Here is a 26,893-nt window from a genome sequence, read left to right as displayed (position 1 = left end):
GATTCTATTTCTTACTAGGCATTGTGACTTCAGGTAAAGAGCAGAGTTTTTTTTTTTTTTTTTTTTTAATCACTTGAGGACATGTTTATCTATTTTTAGAGAGAGAAAAGGTGGGGGGAGAGAGTGTTAAGAGAGAATTACCGCCGAGACCGGTTTGGCTCAATGGATAGAGCGTCGGCTTGGGGACTGAAGGGTCCTGGGTTCGATTCCGGTCAAGGGCATGTACCTTGGTTGCGGGCATATCCCCAATAGGTGGTGTGCAAGAGGCAGCTGGTCAATGACTCTCTTTCATCGATGTTTCTAACTATCTCTCTCCCTTCCTCTCTGTACAAAATCAATAAAAAAAAGTAAAAAAATAAAAAAATAAATAAAAAAAGAGAGAATTACCAATTGATTGCTTCCCATACGAATCTGGACTAGGCATTGAACCCAAAACCTAGGTATGTGCCCTGACTGGGAATGAACCTGAAACCTTTTGGTGCATCGTAGGATGCTCCAACTAACTGAGCCACCTGGCCAGCTAATGCAAGAGCAGTGTTCTTTTTTTTTTAATTTATATTTTATTTATTTTTTACAGATAATAAGGGAGAGGGATAGAGAGCTAGAAACATCAATGAGAGAGAAACATCGACCAGCTGCTTCCTGCACACCCCCCACCAGGGACGTGCCCACAACCAATGTACATGCCCTTGACCGGCTAAAGTGTTATAGGGGAGGAGAAATAATTTCCCTTCTACCTGCTAAATTCTTCTGGCTGGACTAATAATCAAATTAGCATGAGGCAGATTAACCGGATTTATTATGTATGCACATACATGGGTTCCATAGTAATTGAGGCTTATATGGGATCTTGAGCTAAGGAGAAGAGGGAGTTGTGGTTTGGGACTTCAAAGTAGGACAGCAGTTTTCAGGTTGGAAAAATAAATGTTTGGTAAAGAAACATTTGCTGGGCCAATAACATAGAATCCTATTACACTTAATTCATATTAAACTGTAGCTATCTATGATGATTGCTCCCCTCTATCTAAATTCTTTTAGGTAGTTCCAGGGAAGGTCAAAGGTTTTTTTTTTTGTTTGTTTGTTTTTCCCCTCAGTCTTTTGTTTCTTGAATATAAGGAGTTTAAAGTAATATCTCCTAAAAGTCTATTTTGGGGTGGCAAATTCTGTTTCCACTTGGTGTCCTTAGGTATAACTGACGTGTTAGCTACCTCATGGTATTATTGAAAGAATTATAAGATGACTTATGGGAATCAACCTTTGTGTGGGCCCTGACTGGTAATAGTGATAATGTTACCATTGTGTTTACCTACATAGGCCTACCCTCAAAACAACTCTGAAACAGTAATATGATTATTATCATTTTACAGAGGAGGAATCTTTAAAGCTTTCGAGAGGTTAAGTAATTTGACCTCAACATAACAGCCACATCACACAGTTATTAAGAGGAGCTCAGACTTAAACCTAGGTCTCTTTAGAGGCCCATGCACGTCAATGTTATACTAGTAGTAGATACTCAAAAGATGGTAGGGGTCATTTTTATTCAGTTGCTGAAGAAGTTAGATGCTTTTACTTTTGGGTATGACTCCTGCCCCAGCATAGGGTGAATTATTCTGGCTAGAACTGGCTGGTGCTAGTTTTGTTTGTCTTTTTGGTTTGCAAATTCCTGTTCCTTTTTTTATTTCCTTCCTAGAAATTGTCTACATGTTAGCAATAGTGCTTGCTACATATAGTGTTACAGTTTGATATTTAGACAATAATTTATGAGGCTCAAGAGAGGTTTGAGTATATTGCCCAAGATCACTCAGGAATGCTAGGATATGAATCTAAGTTATCTGGCCCCAGAGTCTGCTCTTAACATCTCTACTTTTAGGTTAGTAGTGACAGTTGTGACTAATTATTTATAACTAGAGGCCTGATGCACGAAATTTGTGCAAGGGGCTTGGCCCTCGCAGCCAGGCCTTGGTCCTTGCAGCCCTGACTTCATCCAGAAGGATGTCCGGTCTAATTAGCATATTATTCTCTTATTATTATAGATTATTTAGTCAGACATTGAGGTAAATATTTTGCAGACATTATTGATTGTAACTGTCCCAAAGTTACATAATAGGTCCTTTATGATGTAGGCAAACGCTCGCTAGTATGACCTTGGTGACACAAATTGGTGAAGTAACATATCCAACTTCACTTCAATGAAATTGTCCCCAGATATGCTTAATATAACCCATGCTGCTCGTAATTATCATTAACTGCCAGGATGAGTTTGGATATATTTGAACTAAGAGCAAACTTCTGGAGTTTTGCAAATTAATGTGAAACATCAAATATGCATTATGTGGATATTATGACTTCTAAATTTCAGGTTGGTAATGCTAGAAATTAATTCTGTACTAACCAGATTTATCTTACACTGTCAATAATTTTCACAGAATTGATAAAATAGTGCATTTTTGATCCATAATCCTATCTTTTTTTTAGAGAGAGAGACAGACAGAGATTGATTGGCTGCCTTCTGTATGCACCCCAACCGGGCATCGAACCTGTAACCCAGGTATGTGCCCTGACTGGGAATTGAACCTGCAATTTTTTTTGTGTATAGGATGATGCTCCAACCAGCTAAGCCACCTGGCCAGGGCTACCCTATTTTATTTATAACAGGGTTTAGATTGACAATAGTCTAGATCAGTGGTTCTCAACCTTTCTAATTCTGTGACCCTTTAATACTTTTCCTCTATTATGAATTGTAATGTAAATATCTGTGTTTTCCGATGGTCTTAGGCGACCCTGTCACAACCCACAGGTTGAGAACCACTGCTGTAGAGCCTAAGACCATCGGAAAACACAGATATTTACATTACAATTCATAACAGTAGCAAAATTATAGTTATGAAGTAGCAACAAAAATAATTTTATGGTTGGGGCACACCACAACATGAGGAACTGTATTAAAGGGTCGCAGCATTAGAAAGGTTGAGAACCACTGGTCTAGACCAAGCACACTAGTGAATTTTATGCACATTAAAAGGGGATTAATTAGCCGAAGCTGGTTTGGCTCAGTGGATAGAGCGTTGGTCTGCGGACTGAAAGTTCCCAGGTTCGATTCCGGTCAAGGGCATGTGCATTGGTTGCAGGCACATCCCCGGTTGGGGGTGTGCAGGAGGCAGCTGGTCGATGTTTCTCTCTCATCGACGTTTCTAGCTCTCTATCTCTCTCCCTTCCTCTCTGTAAAAAAATCAATAAAATGTATTTAAAAAAATAAATAAAAGGGGATTAATTAGAGGAAATATTTTAATATTTCTATTTGACCTTTCTCTATAATAGAAGTATCAGAGATGAAAGAAAATTAGTAAAATGTATATGAAAACCTTCCTCCTGTCAGGGTCTGGGGCACCCCGTGGGACCCAGAGTTAAGTCCCTGCCCACCTGCAGTGCCTCAAAATCATGTAAAACCCAGATCTAGCTGGCCCCACCCTTGTCAAGCCCCACTAGGCACAGCCTCAGGTCCACTGGCCCGGTGCCGGGTGGGGGTGCAACCTCAGAGGCCCAGTAAAGCCCCACAGGGCAGGGAGCACAGCCTGAGGTCTCTCGTCAAGCCCTGCTGGGTGGGGGGCATGACCTGAGGTCCCCTGGCCCAGCACCGGGGCAAGGGGGTGCACCTTGAGGTCCCCCGTCAAACCCTGCCCGGTGGCAGAGGGGGTTGGGGGGCATGGCCTGAGGTCCCCTTTCAAGCCCCATGGGGGGTGGGGACCACTGTCTCAGGTCCCCCTGCTGATTGCTCCTTAAGACTAGTTATGGGCCTCCGCTGTGGGTGCAGCCATCTTGTGTTACGGAAACCCCTGCCTCTGCTATGGGCACCACCATATTTGTGTCAGAGTGATGGTCAATTTGCATATTGCTTCTTTATTATATAGGATAGAATATATAGTTATAGATCCATTTCAATTGTTTTCCATTGTTTGTATATGTGTACTCGTATTGCAGGAGGTCCTTTGTAAGGAGGTTGGGAAAAAGACAAAAGGACCAATCACATTAGCAGAGAAGAGGGGCCTTGTAATTTTCTGTAGTTCATTAGGCAGTAACTGGGCCATGCCATTTCCCCCTGTGTGCAGAGATGCTAAAGATGAACTATATATTCTTTGTCCTTTCTGTAATTTTATATTGTGTGGATTCCGTAAATGTATATGTTCTGAAATTATCAACCACCATTATTAATATCAGTCTGTTTTCTTGCCAGTGGTGACCAAATTGCTAGCATTTAGAATAATTTGCAACTATTAAGAATTGAGACAGATAATTCAAATTGCTATGGAATTACTATCTTCCACACTGTGCTTCTGATAATTGATAATAAATGAATATACTTATTATTCCACAGTGCACACTAATAAAAGGAAAGACTATAGTGTTGGATAAATATATGTCCTTGCACATATAGTAGTTATGAGCCCACTTATCTAGGAGCAGGTAATTATTTATCCCTGGATTGAATATAAGAATGCTGATTTTAATTTTATAATGCTTACATTGTTATAAAAATTTTAATTCTTTAACCATTAAAGGGAACGCAAGCAAAGTTATATGTGTAATTTATTTTTAACATTCATAAAATTGGAAAATGAATACACTACTAGCTTAAATTAGTTTCACATTTAGGAATATGTGTATCAGTAATTCATAATTTTGTTTTTATGATACCTGTGTATTGCATATTATCTTAAGGGGATGACATATCTGCTTTAGTGTGTTTTGAGAATTTTAAAGCATTTGAGTATAAAAGGGAAAAATATAAAAATATACCACCTAGCAATTTCTGTCCATTCTAGCTTATTTTAAGACTCACTTCTTTACTTCCATTCAGCCTTATTTGGTCCCGTAAACATTGTCTTTTTTTTTTTTTTTTTACCACAAAGAGACTTAAGCAATCTAGTCAAAGATGATAAATTGATGTTGCAGGTGTTATCTTAGCTTGAGTTAAATTCCTTGCTTACTATAATTTTATATATCTTTGTAATTAGAATTTTTATGTATAGTTTTCAATCTTTTATATTAATAAAAGTACCTGTCTGGGTTTTATTACAAGTGTATTACAGGTAGGTTAGAATTTGAGAGCTGTGTTCTAAAGCTCTGAAGAGATGCATTCAGGTTTCTGAAATATCTGGGTAAATGTTAAGTAGCTCAGAGCTATTAACCTATCCTTTGACTTCCAGTTCAGCCAGAAATGGCAATAATGGGAAAGGTGGATCTGGAAAGAAATTGCATTTTCATTTGTCACCACTTGTGGTACCTCCAGAGCTCTCTCCCCAAATATTTTAGGGTTGGGTCCTCCCCAGAGCCATCCAGAACCTTTTTTGTGATCTCTAGCCATTTTATGTTAAGTTTTTGTTATGGAATAAATGTTTGTTCCCAACCCACCCCCCAAATGTCTTGAAGCCCTAACATCCCCAACATGATGATACTTGGAGATGGGCCTTTGGTAGAAAATTGGGATTAGAAAAGGTCATGAGGTTGGGTCCCTTTTTACTTTTTTATTTTTATTGATTTCAGAGTGGAAGAGAGAAGGAAAGATAGAAACATCAATAATGAGAGAATCATTGATCCGCTGCCTCCTGCACACCCCCTACTGGGGATTGAGCCCTCAACCCAGGCATGTGCCTTTGACTGGTATCATCAACGCGGGACCTTACAGTCCGCAGGCCATATCCATTGAGCCAAACCAGCTAGGGCAAAGGTCCCTTGTCTTTTAAGAAAAAGGACTCCCTCCCTCAACCCCATCCTCCAACCCCAGTCTGGATTTATAGGAAAAGGTAGCCCCCAATGTGACAGGTAGCCACTTAAAATTTAGAAAAGAAGCTTCAGCCCTAGCTGGTTTGGCTCACTGGATAGAGTGCAAGCCTGAGACTGAAGGGTCCCGGGTTCGAGTCCAGTCAAGGGCACATGCATGGTTGTGGGCTCAATCCCCAGTGGGGGGCATGCAGGAGGCAGCCAATCAATGATTCTCATCACTGATGTTTCAATCTCTCCTCCATTCCTCTCTGAAATCAATAAAAATTATATTGGGGAAAAAACCCCCAGGAGATTTCAGAATGAAACCTACTTTGTTGGCACCTTGATCTTGGACTTCCCAGCCTCCAAAGCTGTGAGAAATAAATTACTATTGTGAAAGCCACCCAGTCTATGACATTTTGTTATGGAATCCTAAGCAGACTAATACTATTCTTTTAGAATGTATCAATAATAACCACATGCTTAGATATATGACACCAAGTCACAAATAATAAAACATGTGACTTACATTCATACAGAATGTGGATACTGCTATTACCTAGGTGACTTAGAAGGCTGTGCTAATTCAGTGTCAAAGATATGCCAGTCTACTCAATTTACAACCTAGGCAACAGAATATAATAACTTTGAGCTTGATATTTCTTTTGGAAGGAGTCACTGGTGTTGGGTGACCTTGGGTTCCAGGTTTATCTTTAGTGTACATATAACTGTTTTGACAATCACAAGTTTCCGGGCTTGTCAAATTAGATTTGGGTACAACTTACAAGCTTTATTGTGCCATATAGTTAGTCCCATGTATGTATGTATGCCTTTTCTACTACATTTCAAGCTTTTTTTTTAGTATATAAATTAATAATCTTTTTAAAAAATATATTTTATTGATTTTTTAGAGAGGAAGGGAGAGGGATAGAGAGTTAGAAACATCCATGAGAGAGAAACATCCATCAGCTGCCTCTTGCACCTCCCCCCCCCCACCGGGGATGTGCCTGCAACCAATGTACATGCCCTTGGCCGGAATCAAACCCGGGACCCTTCAGTCTGCAGGCCGATGCTCTATCCACTGAGCCAAACTGGTTTTGGCTAAATTAATAATCTTTGTATCCCTCTACAAATATTGCACAGTGCCTTAATCAAGATGGATACTGAATGCCATTTAATATATAATAATTGAGTATATTGAAATCCCTTCCTATCAAAGCAGCCACTGTACTGTTAACTAATCCATATTATATAAGATTAATTAATATCAGATACTAACCAATATCAGATGGGACAAATAGCTTATAAGATTAAAGGCCACCAAGTATATTTCTAGCTCTTGTAGAGATTGAGGTTATGGGCCTATTTAACCAGAAGCTTCGGTGTTTAGGATAATTAAAACAAATTCCTGTTTATTGGATTGTATCTTATGTTATTTCTTCTCTTTGGTCTAGGTGCAGGTGATGCTTCTGAGTGAGTCTGAGTACCCCTTTAAACTCCCACAATGCTTAGCGGTTTAACATTCACTCTTATGATTATTCATGTACATGTCATGTCTTACTACACTGTATGCTTTTTGACAGTAGCTTTGTCAATGTTTACTAATTCTCTCTATATGTAAAACATAGTAGGTACTCAGATATTTGAGTATTAGTAATAATACAGGTCTGAGTAAGGACCTCACCATTTAAAATTACCGTATTTTTCGGACCATAAGACGCACCAGTTTTTAGAGAAGGGAAATGAAGAAAAAAAGATTCTGAAACAAATAGTGTCCTAAAATATTTTATGTGCATTAAAACCCAACATCACAGTCATAAACACATGTAATCAACCCTGTAAAGTAAACAGCAGCATTTAGAACCATTTTAGAGCCGGGCAAGCACACAGAGACCACACAGAGCCGGGCAAGTAAAAAAACTTTTTTTTTAAAGTATATGTGTAGGCTATATTTGGACCATAAGACGCAGGGACTTTTTCCCCCCACTTCTGGGGGGGGAAAAGTGCGTCTTATGGTCCGAAAAATACGATAATATTCTACAGAATATGTGGTGGGGTGCTTCAAGGACAGGTTCACGAGTAGAGGAACTGGGGATTGAGAAGAAAAAAAAAGAAAGAGACAAGAGACAGAGATAGGTTCAAGCTGGGTGCCGGGTGGAGGCTGTCACTCTGATGAAAGGACAGCCACCCCCACCACAGACAACACAGCACATTTCTGAAGGGGGGTTAAGGTCAAAAGGAGTTTCGGGTGTGCCCAGGTCCTATTCATCGAGACCTGGGTAAGTTCCTCATTTTTTGGTATAAGGACGAAATTTAGCATATCAAGACCTGGGTAAGTCAAGGTCCTATTTGTTCCTCATTCCAAGCACATGGATAAAGATAAGAAATCTGTACTGATTACAGTCTCCAACATTTTGGGAGGCTGTTTCCTGGGGACGGCTATGCCAGTCACCTCTGACTCAGCTGACATTAATATAAAGGTCATCAATGTGCATTCCCAAAAGGCCCTCTACAACAATATTTGATCATTAACTATGAATTTATTTATTTTTATTTTTTGTTAATCTTCGCCCGAGGATATTTTTTTCCATCAGTTTTTAGGGAGAGTGGAAGAGAGAGGGTAAGACAGAAAGTGTGAAATGGTACTTCGTCATCATTTAAATAAGTTGTTTCTTATTTATTAATAACTTGATTTTTGAAACGTCCACAGATTAGCAATTAGTATAGTGCACCATTCATGTACCCATTGCCCAGTTCAGACAATTATATATCCATGGACAATCACATGCTTCTGAAATTAGGACTCCCATAAACATACTCTGTTTATAGTGAATTGTATCCAAGTTGTTGATTCATGCCTAAAGTACTTCAAGTTATGCAAGTTTTTAAAATTCTTGTTTTTGCCTTTTAGGAAGAATTATATGAACATGTTTTTTAAGCTTGTTTTAATAAATCAGCCTTTTGACAGTGAATGTGATATACAGGGTGTCCCAAAAAATGTATATAACACACTTTGTGTAATTATAGAGTCAGTGTTTATTAAAATACATTTTATTTTCATTTAGCAGCTATCAGCTATTAAAGTGTATATACATTTGGGGGGGGTGTCACCCTATATAAATATAATAACATTGAAAATAAGAAATTTTTTAAAAATTTATTTTATTGATTTTTTACAGAGAGGAAGAGAGAGGGATAGAGAATTAGAAACACAGATGAGAGATAATCACCGATCAGCTGCCTCTTGCACACCCCCCACTGGGGATGTGCCCGCAACCAAGGTACATGCCCTTGATCGGAATCGAACCTAGGACCTTTCAGTCCACAGGCTGACGCTCTATCCACTGAGCCAAACTGGTTTCTGCGAAAATAAGAAATTTCTGAATTGTAAATTAACTTGGTATGTTGATAGAATCCCTATTTTGGGACATGTCCCTGCTGGTCTGTCTGTAATAGACTAATAGCTGGGATGAACTCTGGGCAGAATTCACATTGACTTTGATTGAGATAACTAAGACTCTAAAAGTTCTTAAGCTGTTTGCAAAACCTGTAGTCAGACACTGAGCCATTTTCATAGAAGCAATAGTCTTTACAAGTGTTGCATATTTCAGGTCCTGGGTGGGTCCTGGTTTATGCTTGTGTCAGAAGCAGTAACTGGGAGCAAGGGGTAAGCTTCAGGGAAGCCATTTTGGCACTCTGGATCTTGATTTTAAAGCACTATGAAATGGTGCATTTTCATTATGTCAGGTAGTAGCAGATATATATGATGAACATGAAATGAATGTTTATTCTTTCATCTATAGGATCTAACAAGTTCTTTTTTCTTTTCCCAAAACTTGAACTAAATTTCAGTTTATAAAATTTATAAAAGTAGTACTTGTTATAAAGTACTCTTGAAATACTCGTGTAGGTGACAGAAATGTCCCATTTCCATTCTTTGTGTAGTGAATGTTTTGAAATAAACATGATATATTAGAACTTCCTCTATGAGGATCTGGCAAAACCTCCCTTCCCCCAGTGGAATTTTTTCTGCTTATGAAAATAATACATGTTTGTTTAAAAACAAATTGATATTGACTTCCAACTGCCCTCAGACCAGCTGCTGAGTCAGTGTCTGTGCACTACTTGCTGTTGTCAGACCATGCCCAAGCGGCATGAGCTGGTTTACCTGCCTGAATCATAGTCAGCCTTCTGGCCCTGTGTGCAGACTGAAGTGGTGTGTAGATACTACCAGCCTGACATCCTTATACCTACAATTCCACCAGAATCTAGAGGACTCAAAACAGAATTTTTGAGACTGAAAGTGAGAAAACATGAACCTCAAATTTCTCAGAATAGAATTCTGAATAATATTATACATCTTAAATATAAATGTTTTTTAATTTACTGAAAGCCAAGCTACTTGTCCGTAAGCACCTACCTAATATGATGCTGACTGAAGGAGAAGAGATGCTTAATAGGTATTAACAGATACATTGAGATTTAATGATGATCTGACCAATATTTCTTGAAAACTGCCTCTTGAATGTGATTAGGAAGTTATTTAGTCTTGAATATCATGTGAGATAGATTATTATAATTCTGGTTTATTTCTTTGAATAAACATCAAGTATTATGGTAAATGAGAATTATAAATCAACTATAATAAAAAAACTGAAGTTGAAAAAAATAAGTCAATATTAAAGTGTACAGAGTGGCAAGTACCCACTTGTATTTGACTATTGTGTGATATATTCCTCCATACCCACCCACCTATCCTTTCCCCATCTTTCCCTCTTTTATATCTTGTATTAGTTTTTTGTTTGTAGATTTTATTTTAATATACCTTTAAATTTTCCCCATACTTTTTGCGTATATGTATAAAAAATTGCCAAAAATGATTTATAAGAAAGACTTCTATTTTTTAAAAAGCAATATATATATATATATATATATATATATATATATATATATATATATATTCATTGAAGAAAATTTGGAATATATGATGTAAGGAACTAAGTGAAATCTCTGTAACTCCCCTCCCCAAGATAATAGTTTTCATGGTTTTGTTATATATTTTCTATGAGTATAGATGAATATATAATATTTATAAAATTAATCATTGTATATTTTACCATTGCAGGTTCAACATCATTAGTGTTATTATTAAATATTTTGTATGCCAAAGGCTGGGCATACCAAAACAACCAATATGTAGTCCTAGTCAAACCATCTTGGAGTTTCTACTATGAAGGCACCTCATGAGTGGGTTATAACAATTTCAAACTTCTAGGAGTTTGGGTCTTTAAGAAATTACTTCTTATTTTTATTTCATATTTATTAAATTGATTGGGTGACATTGGTCAACATGAACATTCAGGTTTCAGGTGTGGGTTTATGTTACAAGATCTGTATATTGCACCATGTACCCACCACCCTAAGTCAAATGAAATCACTTAAATTTTTTTTCCTGCCCTAACCAGTTTGGCTCAGTGGATAGAGCGTCAGCCTGTAGACTGAAGGGACCCGGGTTCGATTCTGGGTTCAATTCTGGTCAAGGGCATGTACCTCAGTTGCAGGCTCCTCCTCGGCCCAGGGCCTGGTAAGGGCACGTGCAGGAAGCAACTAATCGATATGTTTCTCTCACATAGATATTTCTCTGTCTTTCCCTCTCTCTTCTACTCTCTCTAAAAATCAATGGAAAAATATCCTTGGATGAGGATTAAAAAATAATAATAATAATAAATAATTTTTCCCTATTGTGAGATTACAAGAGGGTATTTGAATTTGGGATGGGAAATAGCACTTTTTCTTTGTTCAGTGATATTTTAATTTGATAGACTATAGTTTTTGTTTTTTTTTTAATATTTTTTATCTATTTTTTCACAGAGAGGAAGAGAGTTAGAAACATCAATGAGAGAGAATTATCCATCAGCTGCCTCTTGCACACCCCCTACTGGGGATGTGCCCACAACCAAGGTACATGCCCTTGACCGGAATCGAACCCGGGACCTTTCAGTCCGCAGGCTGACGCTCTATTCACTGAGCCAAACCGGTCCTGGCTATAGTGTATTTTTTTTTTTTAATATATTTTATTGATTTTGTACAGAGAGGAAGAGAAAGGGATAGAGAGTTAGAAACATCGATGAGAGAGAGTCATCGATCAGCTGCCTCTTGCACACCCCCCACCGGGGACGTGCCCACAACCAAGGTACATGCCCTTGACTGGAATCGAACCCGCGTCCCTTCAGTCCCCAAGCCGACGCTCTATCCATTGAGCCAAACCGGTCCCGACTGTAGTGTATTTTTTAAAACTAAATTTTCAAACATATTAAAAAATGGAAAGAATATTATAAGTCTCCATATACTCATGACTCATATTTAAAATATTATCAAGATTACCGGGACCGGTTTGGCCCAATGGATAGAGCGTCGGCTTGGGGACTGAAGGGTCCTGGGTTCGATTCCGGTCAAGGGCATGTATCTTGGTTGCGGGCATATCCCCAGTAGGGGGTGTGCAAGAGGCAGCTGATCAATGACTCTCTCATCGATGTTTCTAACTATCTCTCCCTTCCTCTCTGTACAAAATCAATAAAATAGATATAAAAAAATAAAATATTATCAAGATTTGCCACATTTGTCTTAGCTCTTCAATTTTTTTCTCTTTAACGAGCTAAAGGAAATTTCATATCATGTCATTTTACTTTTATAATCTTAACTATTCATCTTTAAAACATATGGTTGAGCTCTAGCTGGTTTGGCTCAGTGGATAGAGTGTCGGCCTGTGGACTGAGGGGTGCCAGGTTCTATTCCAGTCAAGGGCACATGCCCGGGTTGTGGGCTTGACCCCCAGGAGGGAGCATGTAAGAGGCAACCGATCAATGGTTCTTTCTCATTATTGATGTTTCTATCTCTCCCTCTCCCTTTCTCTCTGAAATCAATACAAATAAAAATAAAAACATTTTAAAAAATAAAACATATGGTTGATGGTTGATTTCTGATATAAGTATAATTCATTATCCTACTAGAAACTTACTGGAAGTTCTTGATAACTGATACCTAAATTTCTCTGATATGCTAAGTTTTTTAACATCTAAATCTAATTAAATGTTTGTATCTTGTAATGCTCTTATCAAAATAGCCATATTTCTTTTTCAGATTAGTGATGATGAACCAGGTTATGACCTAGATTTATTTTGTATACCTAATCATTATGTGGAAGATTTGGAAAAGGTGTTTATTCCTCATGGACTAATTATGGACAGGTTAGTAACAGATCTTAAATTGAAGTTTGTGTCTTATATTAATTTCAGGTGTCAGCAAGCTGTTTTAAGTAGTTGATATTTGATCATAAACTGGACCAGCTTGTAAAAAAATAGATTTAAAAAAAATTTAAAAGCCTTTTTTAAAAAAAAAAGGCAGGGAGGGCTTACTAATAACACAGCATAAATTATAGTATACTGGGAATCTGTAGGGAGTAGAATAAAGTAAATATTGAAAGGAGATTGGAAGAATGAACTTTAGTCACAGCCTTTGATTTCTCAACCCTGAACAGGGTAATGGACTGGGGCTGAATCACATGAAGGCAAGGTCAGATTTTGATTATTATGCACATCTAGCTTGAAATTTTCCCCTTAAATAAATTGCAGTGAGAAACTTTGGTATTTAAATATTTGCCTTGTGTATCAGGTTATTTTGGTTTTTATTTCAAATTATAATATTGATACATGTGTACTGTGAAATTTTAACTGTAGAGGCTTTAGATAAGAGTAGAATTCTCTCCTTTCAGCCTGAAGAGCATATATCCTTCCTAAATATGGGCTAATCACATATATGTAAATGTACACATATATTTTAACACATGAGTGTGTACTATCATGTAGGTCGAAAATTTATTGGACACTTTTCATATTAGTATATCCAGAGCTATCCTAAATATTTTATTTTTTATTTTATTTATTTTTTAAAATATATTTTATTGATTTTTCACAGAGAGGAAGAGAGAGGGATAGAGAGTTAGAAACATTGATGAGAGAGAATCATCGAACAGCTGCCTCTTGCACACCCCCTACTGGGGATGTGCCCGAAACCAAGGTACATGCCCTTGACCAGAATCGAACCTGGGTCCTTTCAGTCTGCAGGCCGATGCTCTATACACTGAGCCAAACCGGTTTCGGCTATCCTAAATATTTTATTTATTTATTTATTTATTTATTTTTTAAAATATATTTTATTGATTTTTTTTTATGGAGAGGAAGAGAGAGGCATAGAGAGTTAGAAACATCGATGAGAGAGAATCATCGATTAGCTGCCTCTTGCACACCCCCTATTGGGGATGTGCCCGTAACCTACATACATGCCCTTGACCGGAATCGAACCTGGAACCCCTCAGTCAGCAGGCCGATGCTCTATCCACTGAGCCAAACTGGTTTCGGCCTATCCTAAATATTTTAAATGTTGCATAGCATTACATTTTCTAGCTGTATCATAATTTACTAGCCCACTACTGATGGACATGCAAGATTTGTCCCTTGTCTTGCTATTATAGACCATACTAGAAGGAGACATCCTTTTATAGATATTTGGATGCTTCCTCAACTTGATCCATGTGGAAATTTTGGGTCAAGTGGGAGGTGTTTATTGAATGTTTTGATACTGCCAAATTATCCTTAGAAAGTTATGTTAATTTATACTCCCAATGATATATGCGAATACTGTGTTTCTCACAATTTCTTTTTACATTGTAGATTGTCAGGTAAATTTTATTTTTTCAGAATTTGTCAATCTGATAAGTGAAAATGGTATCTTATTTTAAATTGCATTAAAAATTTATTATAAATGTTACAGCGAACCAGGCTTTTGAGGGTTTTTGCAATGTTCTCTTTGCTTTATGAAACAAGGATATACTTCATGGGGGCAAAGGATGTATTTTGTGGAAGTTAGAGGTTAAGAGAGGTTTGTTGTAAAGTTTACGTGTATTTCTATTACAGTATAAATTACTTTCTATTAAGTTCCTGATTTTATTTCTGTAGGACAGAGAGGCTTGCTCGAGATGTGATGAAGGAGATGGGAGGCCATCACATTGTAGCCCTCTGTGTGCTCAAGGGGGGCTATAAATTCTTTGCTGACCTGCTGGATTACATCAAAGCACTGAACAGGAATAGTGATAAATCCATTCCTATGACTGTAGATTTTATCAGACTGAAGAGCTACTGTGTAAGTATATTTAATATATGTGATTATTCAATAACATTCTTAAAATAAAACATGGTAACTATAGGTTTTCTGTATGTTTTTGAAGCTTTGCAAACTAAAGTCACATGTTTATTTCAGTTGGTTACAGTGAGATTTTCTGATATATTCACCAGTACTTTATATCCAAGTGAATTTTGTCTTTTTTTGGGGGGGTTAATCCTCACCCAAGGATATTTTTCCATTGATTTTTTAGGGAGAGTGGAAAAGAGAGGGAAACACAGAGAAACAATAATGTGAGAGAAACATATCAATTGGTTGCCTCCTTCATGAGCCCTGACCAGGGCCTGGACCTGGGAGGAGCCTGCAACCAAGGTATGTGCCCTTGACTGGAAACGAACCCGGGACCCTTTGGTACACAGGCCAATGTTCTATCCACTGAGCCAAACTGGTTAGGGCAATATTGTCCCCCCAAATTAGTCACCTTAGAGGTTATGTACTTATTTTAAAGGTATTTTATTATTTTGTGTTTTTTTTTTTTTTGTAGTTTTAATTTTAATTTTTAAAAATAATATTTTTATTTCAGAAAAGAAAGGAGAGGGAGATAGAAACATCAGTAATGAGAGAGAATCATTGATTGGCTGCCTCCTGTATACCCCCCACTGGGAACCAAGCCCGCAACTGGGGCATGTACCCTGACCTGGAATCAGCTGTGATCTCCTGGTTCATAGGTTGATGCTCAACCACAGACCCACACTGGCCAGGCTGTTTTTTGGAATTTTTAAAAAACCTGTTAAGAATTGCTATTGGGACTTGAGTGTTACTCTTTTGACTATATTTACTGATGGCAAATACCTTCTCTGGAGCTAGATTGGTTTGCGGGGAAATCGAAAGGCATTTGGAACAAGGTCTGATAAAATAAAGTGGGTCCAGAATTATTTCCTAGCCCTAGCCAGTTTTGCTCAGCAGATAAGAGTGTCGGACGGTGGACTGAAGGGTCCCAGGTTCAATTCTGGTCAAGGGAATATGCCCAGATTGTGGGATTGATCCCCAGTGTAGATAAGTGGTCTTTTTCTTTTTTCTTTTCTTTTTTTTAAAAAATATATTTTATTGATTTTTTTACAGAGAGGAAGGGAGAGAGATAGAGTTAGAAACATCTATGAGAGAGAGTCATCAACCAGCTGCCTCTTGCACACCCCCTACTGGGGATGTGCCCGCAACCAAGGTACATGCCCTTGACCAGAATCGAACCTGGGACCCTTGAGTCCGCAGGCTGACGCTCTATACACTGAGCCAAACCGGTTTCGGCATGTGGTCTTATTCTTAATGAAATAAAACATTCACATCAAAGAAATTGTGGGTGAAATTCATGTGTAAAGATCACACTGAACCCTAGCCAGTTTGGCTGTGGATAGAGCATCAGCTCGAGGACTGAAGGGTTCCAGGTTCGATTCTGGTCAAGGGCATGTACCTTGGTTGCGGGCACATCCCCAGAAGGGGGTGTGCAGGAGGCAGCTGATGGATGTTTCTCCCTCATCGATGTTTCTAACTCTCCCTTTCTGTAAAAAATCAATGAAATATATTAAAAAAAGAAAAGAAAAGAAAATACCACTTTTGATTCACTGTCATTATGCAGTGTTAAACGATCTCAAATGCTTCAGAATATTGACACTGGATGGACCAAAATCCAGTGATCTTTTTGTTGTTGTTGTTATTTTTCCATTGAATTTTAGGGAGAGTGGAAGAGAGAGATGGAGAGAAATATCGACATGAGAGAGACACATCAATTGGTTGCCTCCTGCACACACCCCAACCAGGGCTGGGGAACCTGCAACCAAGGTACATGCCCTTGACCAGAATCAAACCCAGAATCAAACCTGGAACCCTTCAGTCCTTGAGCTGATGAACTAGCTAGGGCTCTGTGATCTTTACACATGAATTTCACCCACAATTTCTTTGATGTGAATGTTTAATTTCATTAAGAATAAGACCACTTATCTACATTTAGCTTTCAACCTTCATTGTCTTTGTTAATCATCCATTTGACTAAGTCTTTGACCTTTTTCACATTTTTATCAGTCTAATAGGTGATAAGACAACCACTTAAATATTATAGACATTTTCCCTATTCCACCAAAGCCCTTTATGCTCAAACATTATGATGTTACTTTGTATTTATAAGCTCCTTTTAACTTGTCAGTCTTGTTTGAATTAAAGACTTGTTTAAATATAAAATTTGGATTTTTACTTAACACAAGCTATTTATTTATTTGTTTATTTATTCATTTATTTATTTTGCTGGTTTACACTCAAATTTAATGTTAGGCAGCATAGCTGCCAACAGTATAGCTGCCCAGTTTTTATTTTATTTTTAAATGATAACCTTTTTATGTTTTTATTTTGTTAAGCCTCACCTGAGGATATTTTCCCATTGATGTTTAGAGAGGGTGGAAGAAAGGGAGAGAGACAGAGAGAGGGAATCATGGATGTGTGAAAGACACATTTTTATTTCTAGTTGATCCTTTATTATTTCTAGTTGATCCCTTTTCATATCTTCATAGGTCTTGTTTATTTTATCAGCCTTTTCTAGGAGATTCTTGAAAAACCTTATAAGAGTGGTTTTGAATTCTATATCCAGTCGCTTTTTGTTCTCTATTTCTTTCGTTTGTGATCTGTTTCCTTGTCTCGGCATTTTCGCTGCTTCCCTGAGTTGGTAGGGTGGGAGGATCAGCTTTATCTATGCCAGGAGACAGCCTTATTAGACTAGACTTGGAAAACTGCAAGACCCTCTGAGCTCAGCTTGGATGGGGCGGAGTTTCAGGGTGGAGCCTACAGCCTTGGCTTCCGATTAGCCCCACCCTATGAGGGTCCTGAGTCTCAGTGTTCCTCAATGTCCTTTGGTACTCCAGTTTAGTCTCTCCCCCAATGAGCCTGCAACTGGGGTTCAGTGCAGTTGGAAGTGGGGTTAAGAGCAGTCCGGAGCTTATGTCTCCTTCCCGAAAGGGCAATCCAGCAGCTCAATCAACAGTCTGTCCTCTGTGCAAAATGTGCGTGACACAGGGCCTCTGCCTTTTGTCGCTCCCTTGAGCTTCCGCCTTACAGCCCAGATTTCCTCTGTATGAGTCTGGGGCCTGAGGGTCTCACCCAGAAGTGGGGTTCAGTGCAGTCGGAACTGGGGCTCAGCACAGTCCGGAGCTTTTGTCTCCTTTCCGCTAGGGCAATCTAGCAGCACAGTCAGCAGTCAGTCCTCTGCCCGTAATGTGTGTGCCTCCGGGACTCTGCCTTTCGCTGCTACTCTGAGCTTCTGCCTTACAGCCCAGGCTCCCTCTGTATGTGTCTGGGTCCCCAGGGTCTCGCTCAGAACTGGGGTTCAGTGCTGTCGGAACTGGGGTTCAGCATAGTCTGGAGCTTTTATCTCCTTCCTGCTAGGGAACTCCAGCCAGGCACTCAGCCGCCCCTCCTCTCTGCCTCCGTCCTCTCCGCGCTTGCAACGTGTCTCCATACCTTAGGCTTTTACAGCTCCTCTGATTTTCCTTCTGGTTTTCCCTTTCCTTCTCGTTGTAGAATTTCCAGTCAGTCAACTTTCCTATAGTTCTGGATAATGTCCACTTTATATTTTAGTTGTTTTTGAAATTATTATGTGAGGCTGCAGATAGGCAGTTACCTATGCCGCCATCTTGGTTTCCCACCGACACATCTTTTTTAAATAATATTTTTTATTGATTTCAGAGAGGAAGAGAGAGAATGATGAAAACATTAGTGATGAAAGAGAATCATTGATCAACTGCCTCCAGACACCCCCCACAACCTAGGCATGTGCCCTTGACTGGAATTGAACCTGGGATCTTCCAGTCCTCAGGCCTATGCTCTATCCACTGAGCCAAACCAGCCAAAGCTGTATTTTATTTTTTTGAAAGCTGCCCGGTTTCTAATATATTGTTGCTTAAGTCCAAACATGTACTTAGTATTGCCCATGGTATTATTTCTCTTTGATCTTCTTAAGTACCCTACCCACCCTCCCACACAAACACACACATAAAAATTAATCTTGTTACTTTATGGCTGATAATTCATTCCTCTGGGAATTTAGGCAGAATGTTCTTCCTTTGAAAAGAAAACTCATAAAAACAAGTGAGGGGACTTTAATATTTTTTTAAAAGTATTTTATAGCTGTAAGAGCAATTTGAAGCAAAGGAACATTTTGACATTTTAATTTAATTTTCTACTTTTAGTTTTTTCTTATTCATTCTAGATCTTAGAGGATTATTAAGCTGAATTCCTCAACTGATAAAAAAATATGAAAATTTAAACACAAGCAAAGTGAATTTTAAGATTTTCACTTAGATGAAAATAATATCCATTCTGTTTTATGTGAAATTCTGTGTAGGTTTACTGTTAAGCAATAGAAATTCAGAATGCCATCCATATACTTTAATTTATCAGTTTGTCATGGAAAATATTCACACGTCCATATAAAATATAGGCAACTTAATTTGATTAAGTTGTAAAATGGAAATTTAAAATTGTTTGCAGTATCAGTAACATTGATGTTACTATAATTTTAAATGCTATCTTGACCAGTTTGAAATAGTGAATTAAACATTGATCTGTACTAATCCTAAAGGAATGCTGAATGAACTGTTATATATTCCTAGAATATATAGAGAGCCAAGAATGTCAACATGCCCCATCTGGTTTTTCTCCAAAATAAAAATTGTATATATTTTTTTTAAATCAATCTTTATTGTTCAAATTGTTACAAAGGTTCCTCATTTCTTCCCCCCTCCACCAGGTTCCCATCCCACCCTCCGCCCCCTCCCCATCCCCCATTGTCCTCATCCATAGGTGCAGTTTATGTTCAGTCTCTTCCTCCCTCCCTTTCCCTGATAGTAAATCCCTTTTCAGATAGTAAATCAGTTACTTAGCATTTTCTCATATCAATAATACCACCACATGCCCAATGATACATTTCACACAAAAGACATTTCCAAATAGGTCAACCAGCCTCATCCAGGCCCCACCCAAAAAATTGTATTTTTTTCTGATTAAAAAACATGTTTAATATAAAAACATAGAACCTCAAATGTTACCAAGGAATTGTCACCCTAAATTTCACTACCATTTTTATTTCTAATATTTTAAAGAAGTTTTTCTTTGAATATACACACATGTATATTACAGTTTACCTACTGTTTATCAAATAAGCTAGGCAGGATTTTCTTTGCTTAGTGTGTAGATGGGGAATTGACTGGGGATTCCAAATACCATATTTCATTAATTCTAAATTAAATTAGTTTAAGACCACTATTTTTTGTGCTTCTAAAGAAAACGACACTGTCAATTATGATAATAAGTTGTGATCAGTTGTAATATGTTGATTTCTGAGGTATAAAAATATAAATGTGCATCTTAGAAAAATGAAATGTTAATACAATATATTCAATGCCTTTTTCTATTCCTAAACGCTGTGGTTTTCAGAAAAATTAAACAATTGATAAGTATGCAAACATATTTTCTCTGTTGTGAGTTCAATTTTGTAGTTTGTTGTTGGTTTTTTTTTGTTTTGTTTTTTTTACTAAAATAGTTGAATAAAAAATAATGAAGCCTCAGTAGGAAAAATTGTCAGACAAGTAATTTTTTAAAATATATATATTTTATTGATTTTTACAGAGAGGAAGAGAGAGGGATAGAGAGTTAGAAACTTTGATGAGAGAGAATCATCTATCAGCTGCCTCTTGCACACCTCCTACTGGGGATGTACCCAGAGTCATCTACCAGCTGCTTCTTGTACACCCCCCACTGGGGATGTGCCCGCAACCAAAGTACATGCCCTTGACCGGAATCGAACCTGGGACCCCTCAGTCCACAGGCTGATGCTCTATCCACTGAACCAAACCGGTTTTTGCAGACAAGTAAATTTTTTATGGGTATATTTTTCTGTGGGCCTTAAGCAAAGAGAAAATTAGCCTGATTTTTGATATATGAGTTATTATCTCCATGTACATGTAAGAATAATGAGGTGTGAAGAATTTAAGTTACTTGCCCAAGATCATACCAGTCCTTGATTTGAACCCAAGCCTTTAACTGTACAGAACTCATTCATATTTGGGAAAACTTTTAACTGACTTGATTCCTCTACTATGGGCTTCCTTTTATTTCTTCATTCTCTTATATTCATTAGTTTTACATGCAAATTATTTTATAGTAAATTATAAGAAGGTGGCTATTTGAATGAGCTTGTTCAAGAAAATGCAGAAAAATTGCAGTAGTTTCTTTTAAAAAATATATATTTTATTGATTTTGTACATAGAGGAAGGGAGAGAGATACAGAGTTCGAAACATTGATGAGAGAGAGTCATCGATCAGCTGCTTCTTGCACACCCCGTACTAGGGATGTGTCTGCAACCAAGGTACATGCCCTGGACCAGAATCGAACCCGGGACCCTTCAGTCCCCAAGCCGACGCTCTATCCATTGAGCCAAACCAGTTTCGGCATGCAGTAGTTTCTTAAAGTATCTCTTAGAAGAGGTCAGTAACTTTCAGTCTGACCATTTTCTCTGTATTTAGTCAATTGCTTTGAAGTATGCTCCCCTCTCCCAGAACAGTGGAATTTAAATATAAGTATATCTCTTTGAATTTGACACTAAAGATAATATAAAGTTTATCCTCTATAAATATGTCTATTTATATGTATACTAGAGCCCCGATGCATGAAATTCATGCATTCGGGGTGGGGGGGGTGTGTTTGTCCCTCAGCCCAGCCTGCACCCTCTCCAATCTGGGACATCTCTCTCACAATCCAGGACTGTTGGCTCCTAACTGCTTGCCTGCCTGCCTTCCTGATTGCCCCTAATCTGCTTCTGCCTGCCAGCCTGATCACCCCCTAACCACTTTCCTGCCAGCCTGAATGATGCCTAACTGCTCCCCTGCCAGCCTGTTTGCCCCTAACTGCCCTCCCCTGCAGGCCTGGTCACTCTGCTGGAGAGTGGGAATTTTTTTTTTTCCGGCTAGATCCATCTTTTTTTTTTTTTTTTTAATTAAATTATTATCTGTGTACATGTTTTAACATTGCCCCCCCATGCATACCCTCCCTCCCCAGAGTTTTGTGTCCATTATTTGTACTTATATGCATGTATACAAGTCCTTTGGTTTATCTCTTATCTCCCCCAGATCTCCCTACCCTCCCCGCTGTAATTTGACAGTCTGCTTGTTGCTTTACTGTCTTTATATCTGTCTTTTGGTTCATCAGATTGATTTCTCTTTCATTGATAATATATTTTATTGATTTTTCTTACAGAGAGGAAGGGAGAGAGATAGTTAGAAACGTCGATGAGAGAGAAACATTGACCAGCTGCCTCTTGCACACCCCCTACCGGGGATGTGCCCGCAACCAATGTACATGTCCTTGACTGGAATCGAACCTGGGACCTTTCAGTCCACAGATTGACGCTCTACCGCTGAGCCAAACCGGTTTCAGCAAGAGTGGGAATTTGAGCACTACTGAGGCTGTGGAGTATGCCCCAGATAGAGTTGTCAGTGCTGACACCAGGCCAGGCCTTGAGTTATGGTCTCATGTCCCCTTCCCAGCACGTAGGCCTTCTTTCATAGATCACTGTCGGCTCTCTGAAGAACAGGATGACCCTATGAATAACATGGTCGTCAATGGAAAAACTGTTTTGTCTTCTGTTGCTTGTTCTGCAAAAACAGGATGTGGTAAATGGGCTTAAAGGTGGTCCTACATGCCGAAACCGGTTTGGCTCAGTGGATAGAGTGTCAGCCTGTGGACTGAAGGGTCCCAGGTTCGATTCCGGTCAAGGGCATGTACCTTGGTTGTGGGCATATTCCCAGTAGGGGGTGTGCAGGAGTCAGCTGATCGATGACTCTCTCATCAATGTTTCTATCTATCTCTCTCCCTTCCTCTCTGTAAAAAAATCAATAAAATATATATTAAAAAGTGGTCCTACACAAAGGTTCGCTGCTGCTCTCTAGACTCCCTGCATGGAGAAAGGCAGAGCAGTCACCTGGTTGCCTGGCTCGCTAATAAAGGCTCCCTAAATTTTAATTTGGTCTGTGCTCCAGTGGTCGTTCACTCCATTCACTCCCCTGCAGGCCTGGTCCTCCCCAACTGCCCTTCCCTGCAGGCCTGGTTGCCCCCAACTTCCATCCTCTGCTGGCTTGGTCACCCCTAACTGCCCTCCCCTGCAGGCTTGATCATCCCCAACTATCCTCCCTTGTAGGTTTGTTCCCTCCCAACTCCTCCCCCTGCTGGCCATCTTGTGGTGGCCATCTTGTGTCCAAATGGGGATAGGATCTTTGACCACATGGGGACAACCATCTTGTGTGTTGGAGTGATGGTCAATCTGCATATTACTCTTTTATTAGATAGGATAAAACTAGTAAAGTGATTTATACCTTTCTCTTTGAATTCAGACCATAGACATGAATGGGAGAAAAGAATTATTTAAATTGGCAGAAATGGGCATATATACTATCCGTGGTATAAGGAAACTTTAATAGAACTGTGGTCAGAAGTACACTTTCTAGTCCCTTCCTGGAGATTTTCACTTTGGTATAAGGAAACTTTAATAGAACTGTGGTCAGAAGTACACTTTCTAGTCCCTTCCTGGAGATTTTCACTTTGATGTAGTCCTTGTCGGGCAACTGAGGTTTTGTATAAGCACCCTGATTCTTAGAATAGAAAGGTAGTGTTTCATCCTTGAGGCCACAAATTTTGTAAAAAAGTGAGGAAATAGATTAATTCACTTAGCAAACTCATTAATCATCTGTTCTCTTCAAGGTACTATCTTAGGTTATGATAAGTGGTTCTATTGAACATGCTTATTTTATCAGATCCTAGTTTTAAATCAGACATTGAATGAAAAGCATAAAGATAAGTTGCAATAATTTCTGAAGGTTTGAAAACGGTGTACTTGAAAATACCAGGTATTAAGTACTAACTCTTCAAACTTTTCTAGTGTCAAATTATGCTAAATGGTATCTTTTATTTGATTAGAGCAGTGCTGACCAATAGAACTTTCTGTGATGACAGAAATCGTCTATATCTACTAGTATGCTGTCTAATACAGAGCCACTAGCCACATGTGGCTCTTGAGCACTTGAAATATGTCTTGTGCAATAGAGGAACTGAATTTTTAATTTTATTTAATTTTAAGTAATTGTGCTTAGTAGCTACTGTATTGAATAGTGCAGGATTAGATTATCTGCTACATCAGCATAGTTTTAAACTTAAAATTGCTTTTGGAAAGGAATGTGTTCTTTTAAAATAACTCATGAAGCCCTCCCTAGCTGGTTTGCTTCATTGGATAGAACATTGATCCGAGTACTGAAGGGTCCTCGATTCAATTCCTGGTCAAGAGTACATATAAGTTGCAGGCTTCATCCCTGGCCCTGGTCAGGGCACATGCAGGAAGCAAGCAATCGATATGTCTCTCTCCCATTGATGCTTCTCTCTTTTTCTGTCTCTTCCCCCTCCCTTCCACTCTTTCTAAAAAATCAATAGGAAAATATTCTCAGGTGAGGATTAACAACAGAACTACAACAAAAAAATTTAAAAGAACTCATAAAATACCAGTAAATAAATTATCTGAGCACACACCCTTCCAGACTTAATTTTTTCTGCATATCATTTTAGAAAATTGGATATCTGTCTGCCATTTTTCATCCGAGGTAGAGCCTATCTCAAAAAGTGTATAATTCTAATATTCTCACTTTTGTTGATCAGGGTATAGGAAAACAGTTAAAGGACAAAGGGTGGTTGAGATTATGAGGTGAAGAGAAAACATGATTGAGTGTGGTGGACCTGAGGCCCTACTAGGTGTAGAGGGAAGGACTTTTCCTCAATAATTTTATTCTAGGGTCCTGAAAGAATGATCCGAAGTTCACTGGAAAAAGCAAGCTCTGCATAGTACTAAGTCACTAAATGCTAAGCCCAGACTTCCTACTTAACACTCCTAGTCTTGCCGAAACTGGTTTGGCTCAGTGGATAGAGCGTCAGTCTACGGACTGAAAGGTCCCAGGTTCGATTCCTTGGTTGCGGGCACATCCCCAGTGGGGAGTGTGCAAGAGGCAACTGGTTGATATTTCTCTCTCATCGATGTTTCTAGCTTTCTATCACTCTCCCTTACTCTCTGTAAAAATCAATGAAATATATTTAAAATAAATACTCCTAGTCTTGCCCTCTGGGATCCTGGCCTTGGTGATTAGCCTCTCTGCATCTTCTCCTTATGGTCGCAATCTATTTGTTCCAGCAATTCTTTTGCCAGCCCATTCATTATGTAATTTTACACAGCTTCCTCTCTTTTCTTATACCAAGCTGCAGGTCTTTAGAGATTTTTCAAAATTCCTAGTGATAGACAAATAGAAATAAGCACAGTTCCTTTCTGTTTTCCTTCTCATTTTTATACCTGGACTCAAGAAAGGTGGACAAAATGGAGAACACAGGTGCTAAGGGTATGTATTTGTTGACCCAAATTGCTTCTCTGGGAATTTTATGTAGTTGACAGTGACACTGAGTTTAGGACAGATTGAGCTCTCTGACTGCTAGAATGAGGAGGTGGAATGACAGAGAAGAAGGAAAAGCAACTTGAGGCAGAGGAAGGGGTCTTTCCTCTGTTAACGAAAAAAACAAACAAAAAACAAAACATTGAAACCTGTAAAGAATTTTAGTGAGTTTATTTGAGCCAAACTGTGGACATATCCTGGGAAGCAGAACCTCAATAAATTGAGATAATGCTCCAAAGAATGGCGGGTTACATTTCTTTTCTCTTTCTTTTTTCTTTTTTCTTTTTTTTTTTTTTTTCAGAGAGGAAGAGAGAGGGATAGAGAGTTAGAAACATTGATGAGAGAGAATCATCTATCAGCTGCCTCTTGCACACTCCCTGCTGGGGATGTGCCCGCAACCAAGGTACATGCCCTTGACCGGATTCGAACCAGGGACCTTTCAGTCTGCAGGCCTACGCTCTATCCACTGAGCCAAAGGTCTTGGCTACATTTCTATTTATACATCGCAATCAAAGGAGGAACATAGATGGGTTACATGAAATTCATTGGTGACGGATTAAGGAGGTGGGATAAAGTAAAGCGATGGGAAACCCCTAGGATTGGATAAAAAGTAAAATGATGGACTTGTACTTAGGTGAGAGCAGGAACAATTAACATGCTAAAGAAGGAATTTGAGGCATCTGTCCTGGCGCCCACCAGGTTTGGTTGTGCCCCAGGGGCTCCAGAAAAAGGGAAGTTACTAGTTAACTAGACATCTCACAGATATGTTATTTTAGAGGCAAAAAAAAAAAAAAAAGGCTAACGGGCTCAGTAAAGAAGATCTAAGTTGATCTTTGTCAGGGAAAATATGGGCCTAGGACATGACTACCCACTATAACCTGTTTGTAATTTAAATATTTAATTTCCAAACCATCTGTCATGGTTATTTTATTATTATTATTATTATTAAAAAAAATTTTTAAAAATATATTTTATTGATTTTGTACAGAGAGGAAGGGAGAGAGATAAGAGAGCTAGAAACATCGATGAGAGTCATCATGAGCTGCCTCTTGCACACCCCCTACTGGGGATATGCCCGCAACCAAGGTACATGCCCTTGACTGGAATCGAACCCGGGACCTTTCAGTCCCCAAGCTGACGCTCTATCCATTGAGCCAAACCGGTTTCGGCTATCATGGTTACTTTAGGTCTCTGAGTTTGCAAGATTGCCATGCAGGCCTCCCCTGAGCTTGTCAGGTTAGCATGTGGCTCCTTTCGTTCACACCCCTCTACTGTGCCAGTCCTATTATCAAGATGAGGCACATAAGGATCACTTAGTAATGCAATGAAGCAGGGATACAGTGGGAAGCTTGTTCCAGACAGGAAGGGAGAGAGGTAAATTCTCCTGGGGGGTTAATTGGTCCATGGGTGTCATTTATATGTAATTTGGGCACTTATT

At 38.8% G+C, this 26,893-nt stretch overlaps 1 protein-coding gene across 2 annotated transcripts in view; it reads left to right on the top strand.

Moving 5' to 3' along the window:
• The window catches only part of HPRT1 (hypoxanthine phosphoribosyltransferase 1), a 43,824-nt gene that overhangs the window by 1,427 nt on the left and 15,504 nt on the right, over window positions 1-26,893 (top strand). For both annotated transcript variants that reach the window (XM_045583504.1, XM_036443401.2), the window contains exons 2-3: window positions 12,901-13,007; window positions 14,775-14,958. In XM_045583504.1, the coding sequence (XP_045439460.1) occupies window positions 12,901-13,007; window positions 14,775-14,958 (291 nt within the window). The remainder of the gene's footprint in view (window positions 1-12,900; window positions 13,008-14,774; window positions 14,959-26,893) is intronic.

The sequence above is a fragment of the Pipistrellus kuhlii genome, unplaced genomic scaffold (assembly GCF_014108245.1).
Source record: "Pipistrellus kuhlii isolate mPipKuh1 unplaced genomic scaffold, mPipKuh1.p scaffold_m20_p_19, whole genome shotgun sequence".
Classification (NCBI taxonomy): domain Eukaryota; kingdom Metazoa; phylum Chordata; class Mammalia; order Chiroptera; family Vespertilionidae; genus Pipistrellus; species Pipistrellus kuhlii.
The sequence above is the reverse complement of the archived record's forward strand: the minus strand, read 5'-3'. Positions and strand labels throughout refer to the sequence as shown.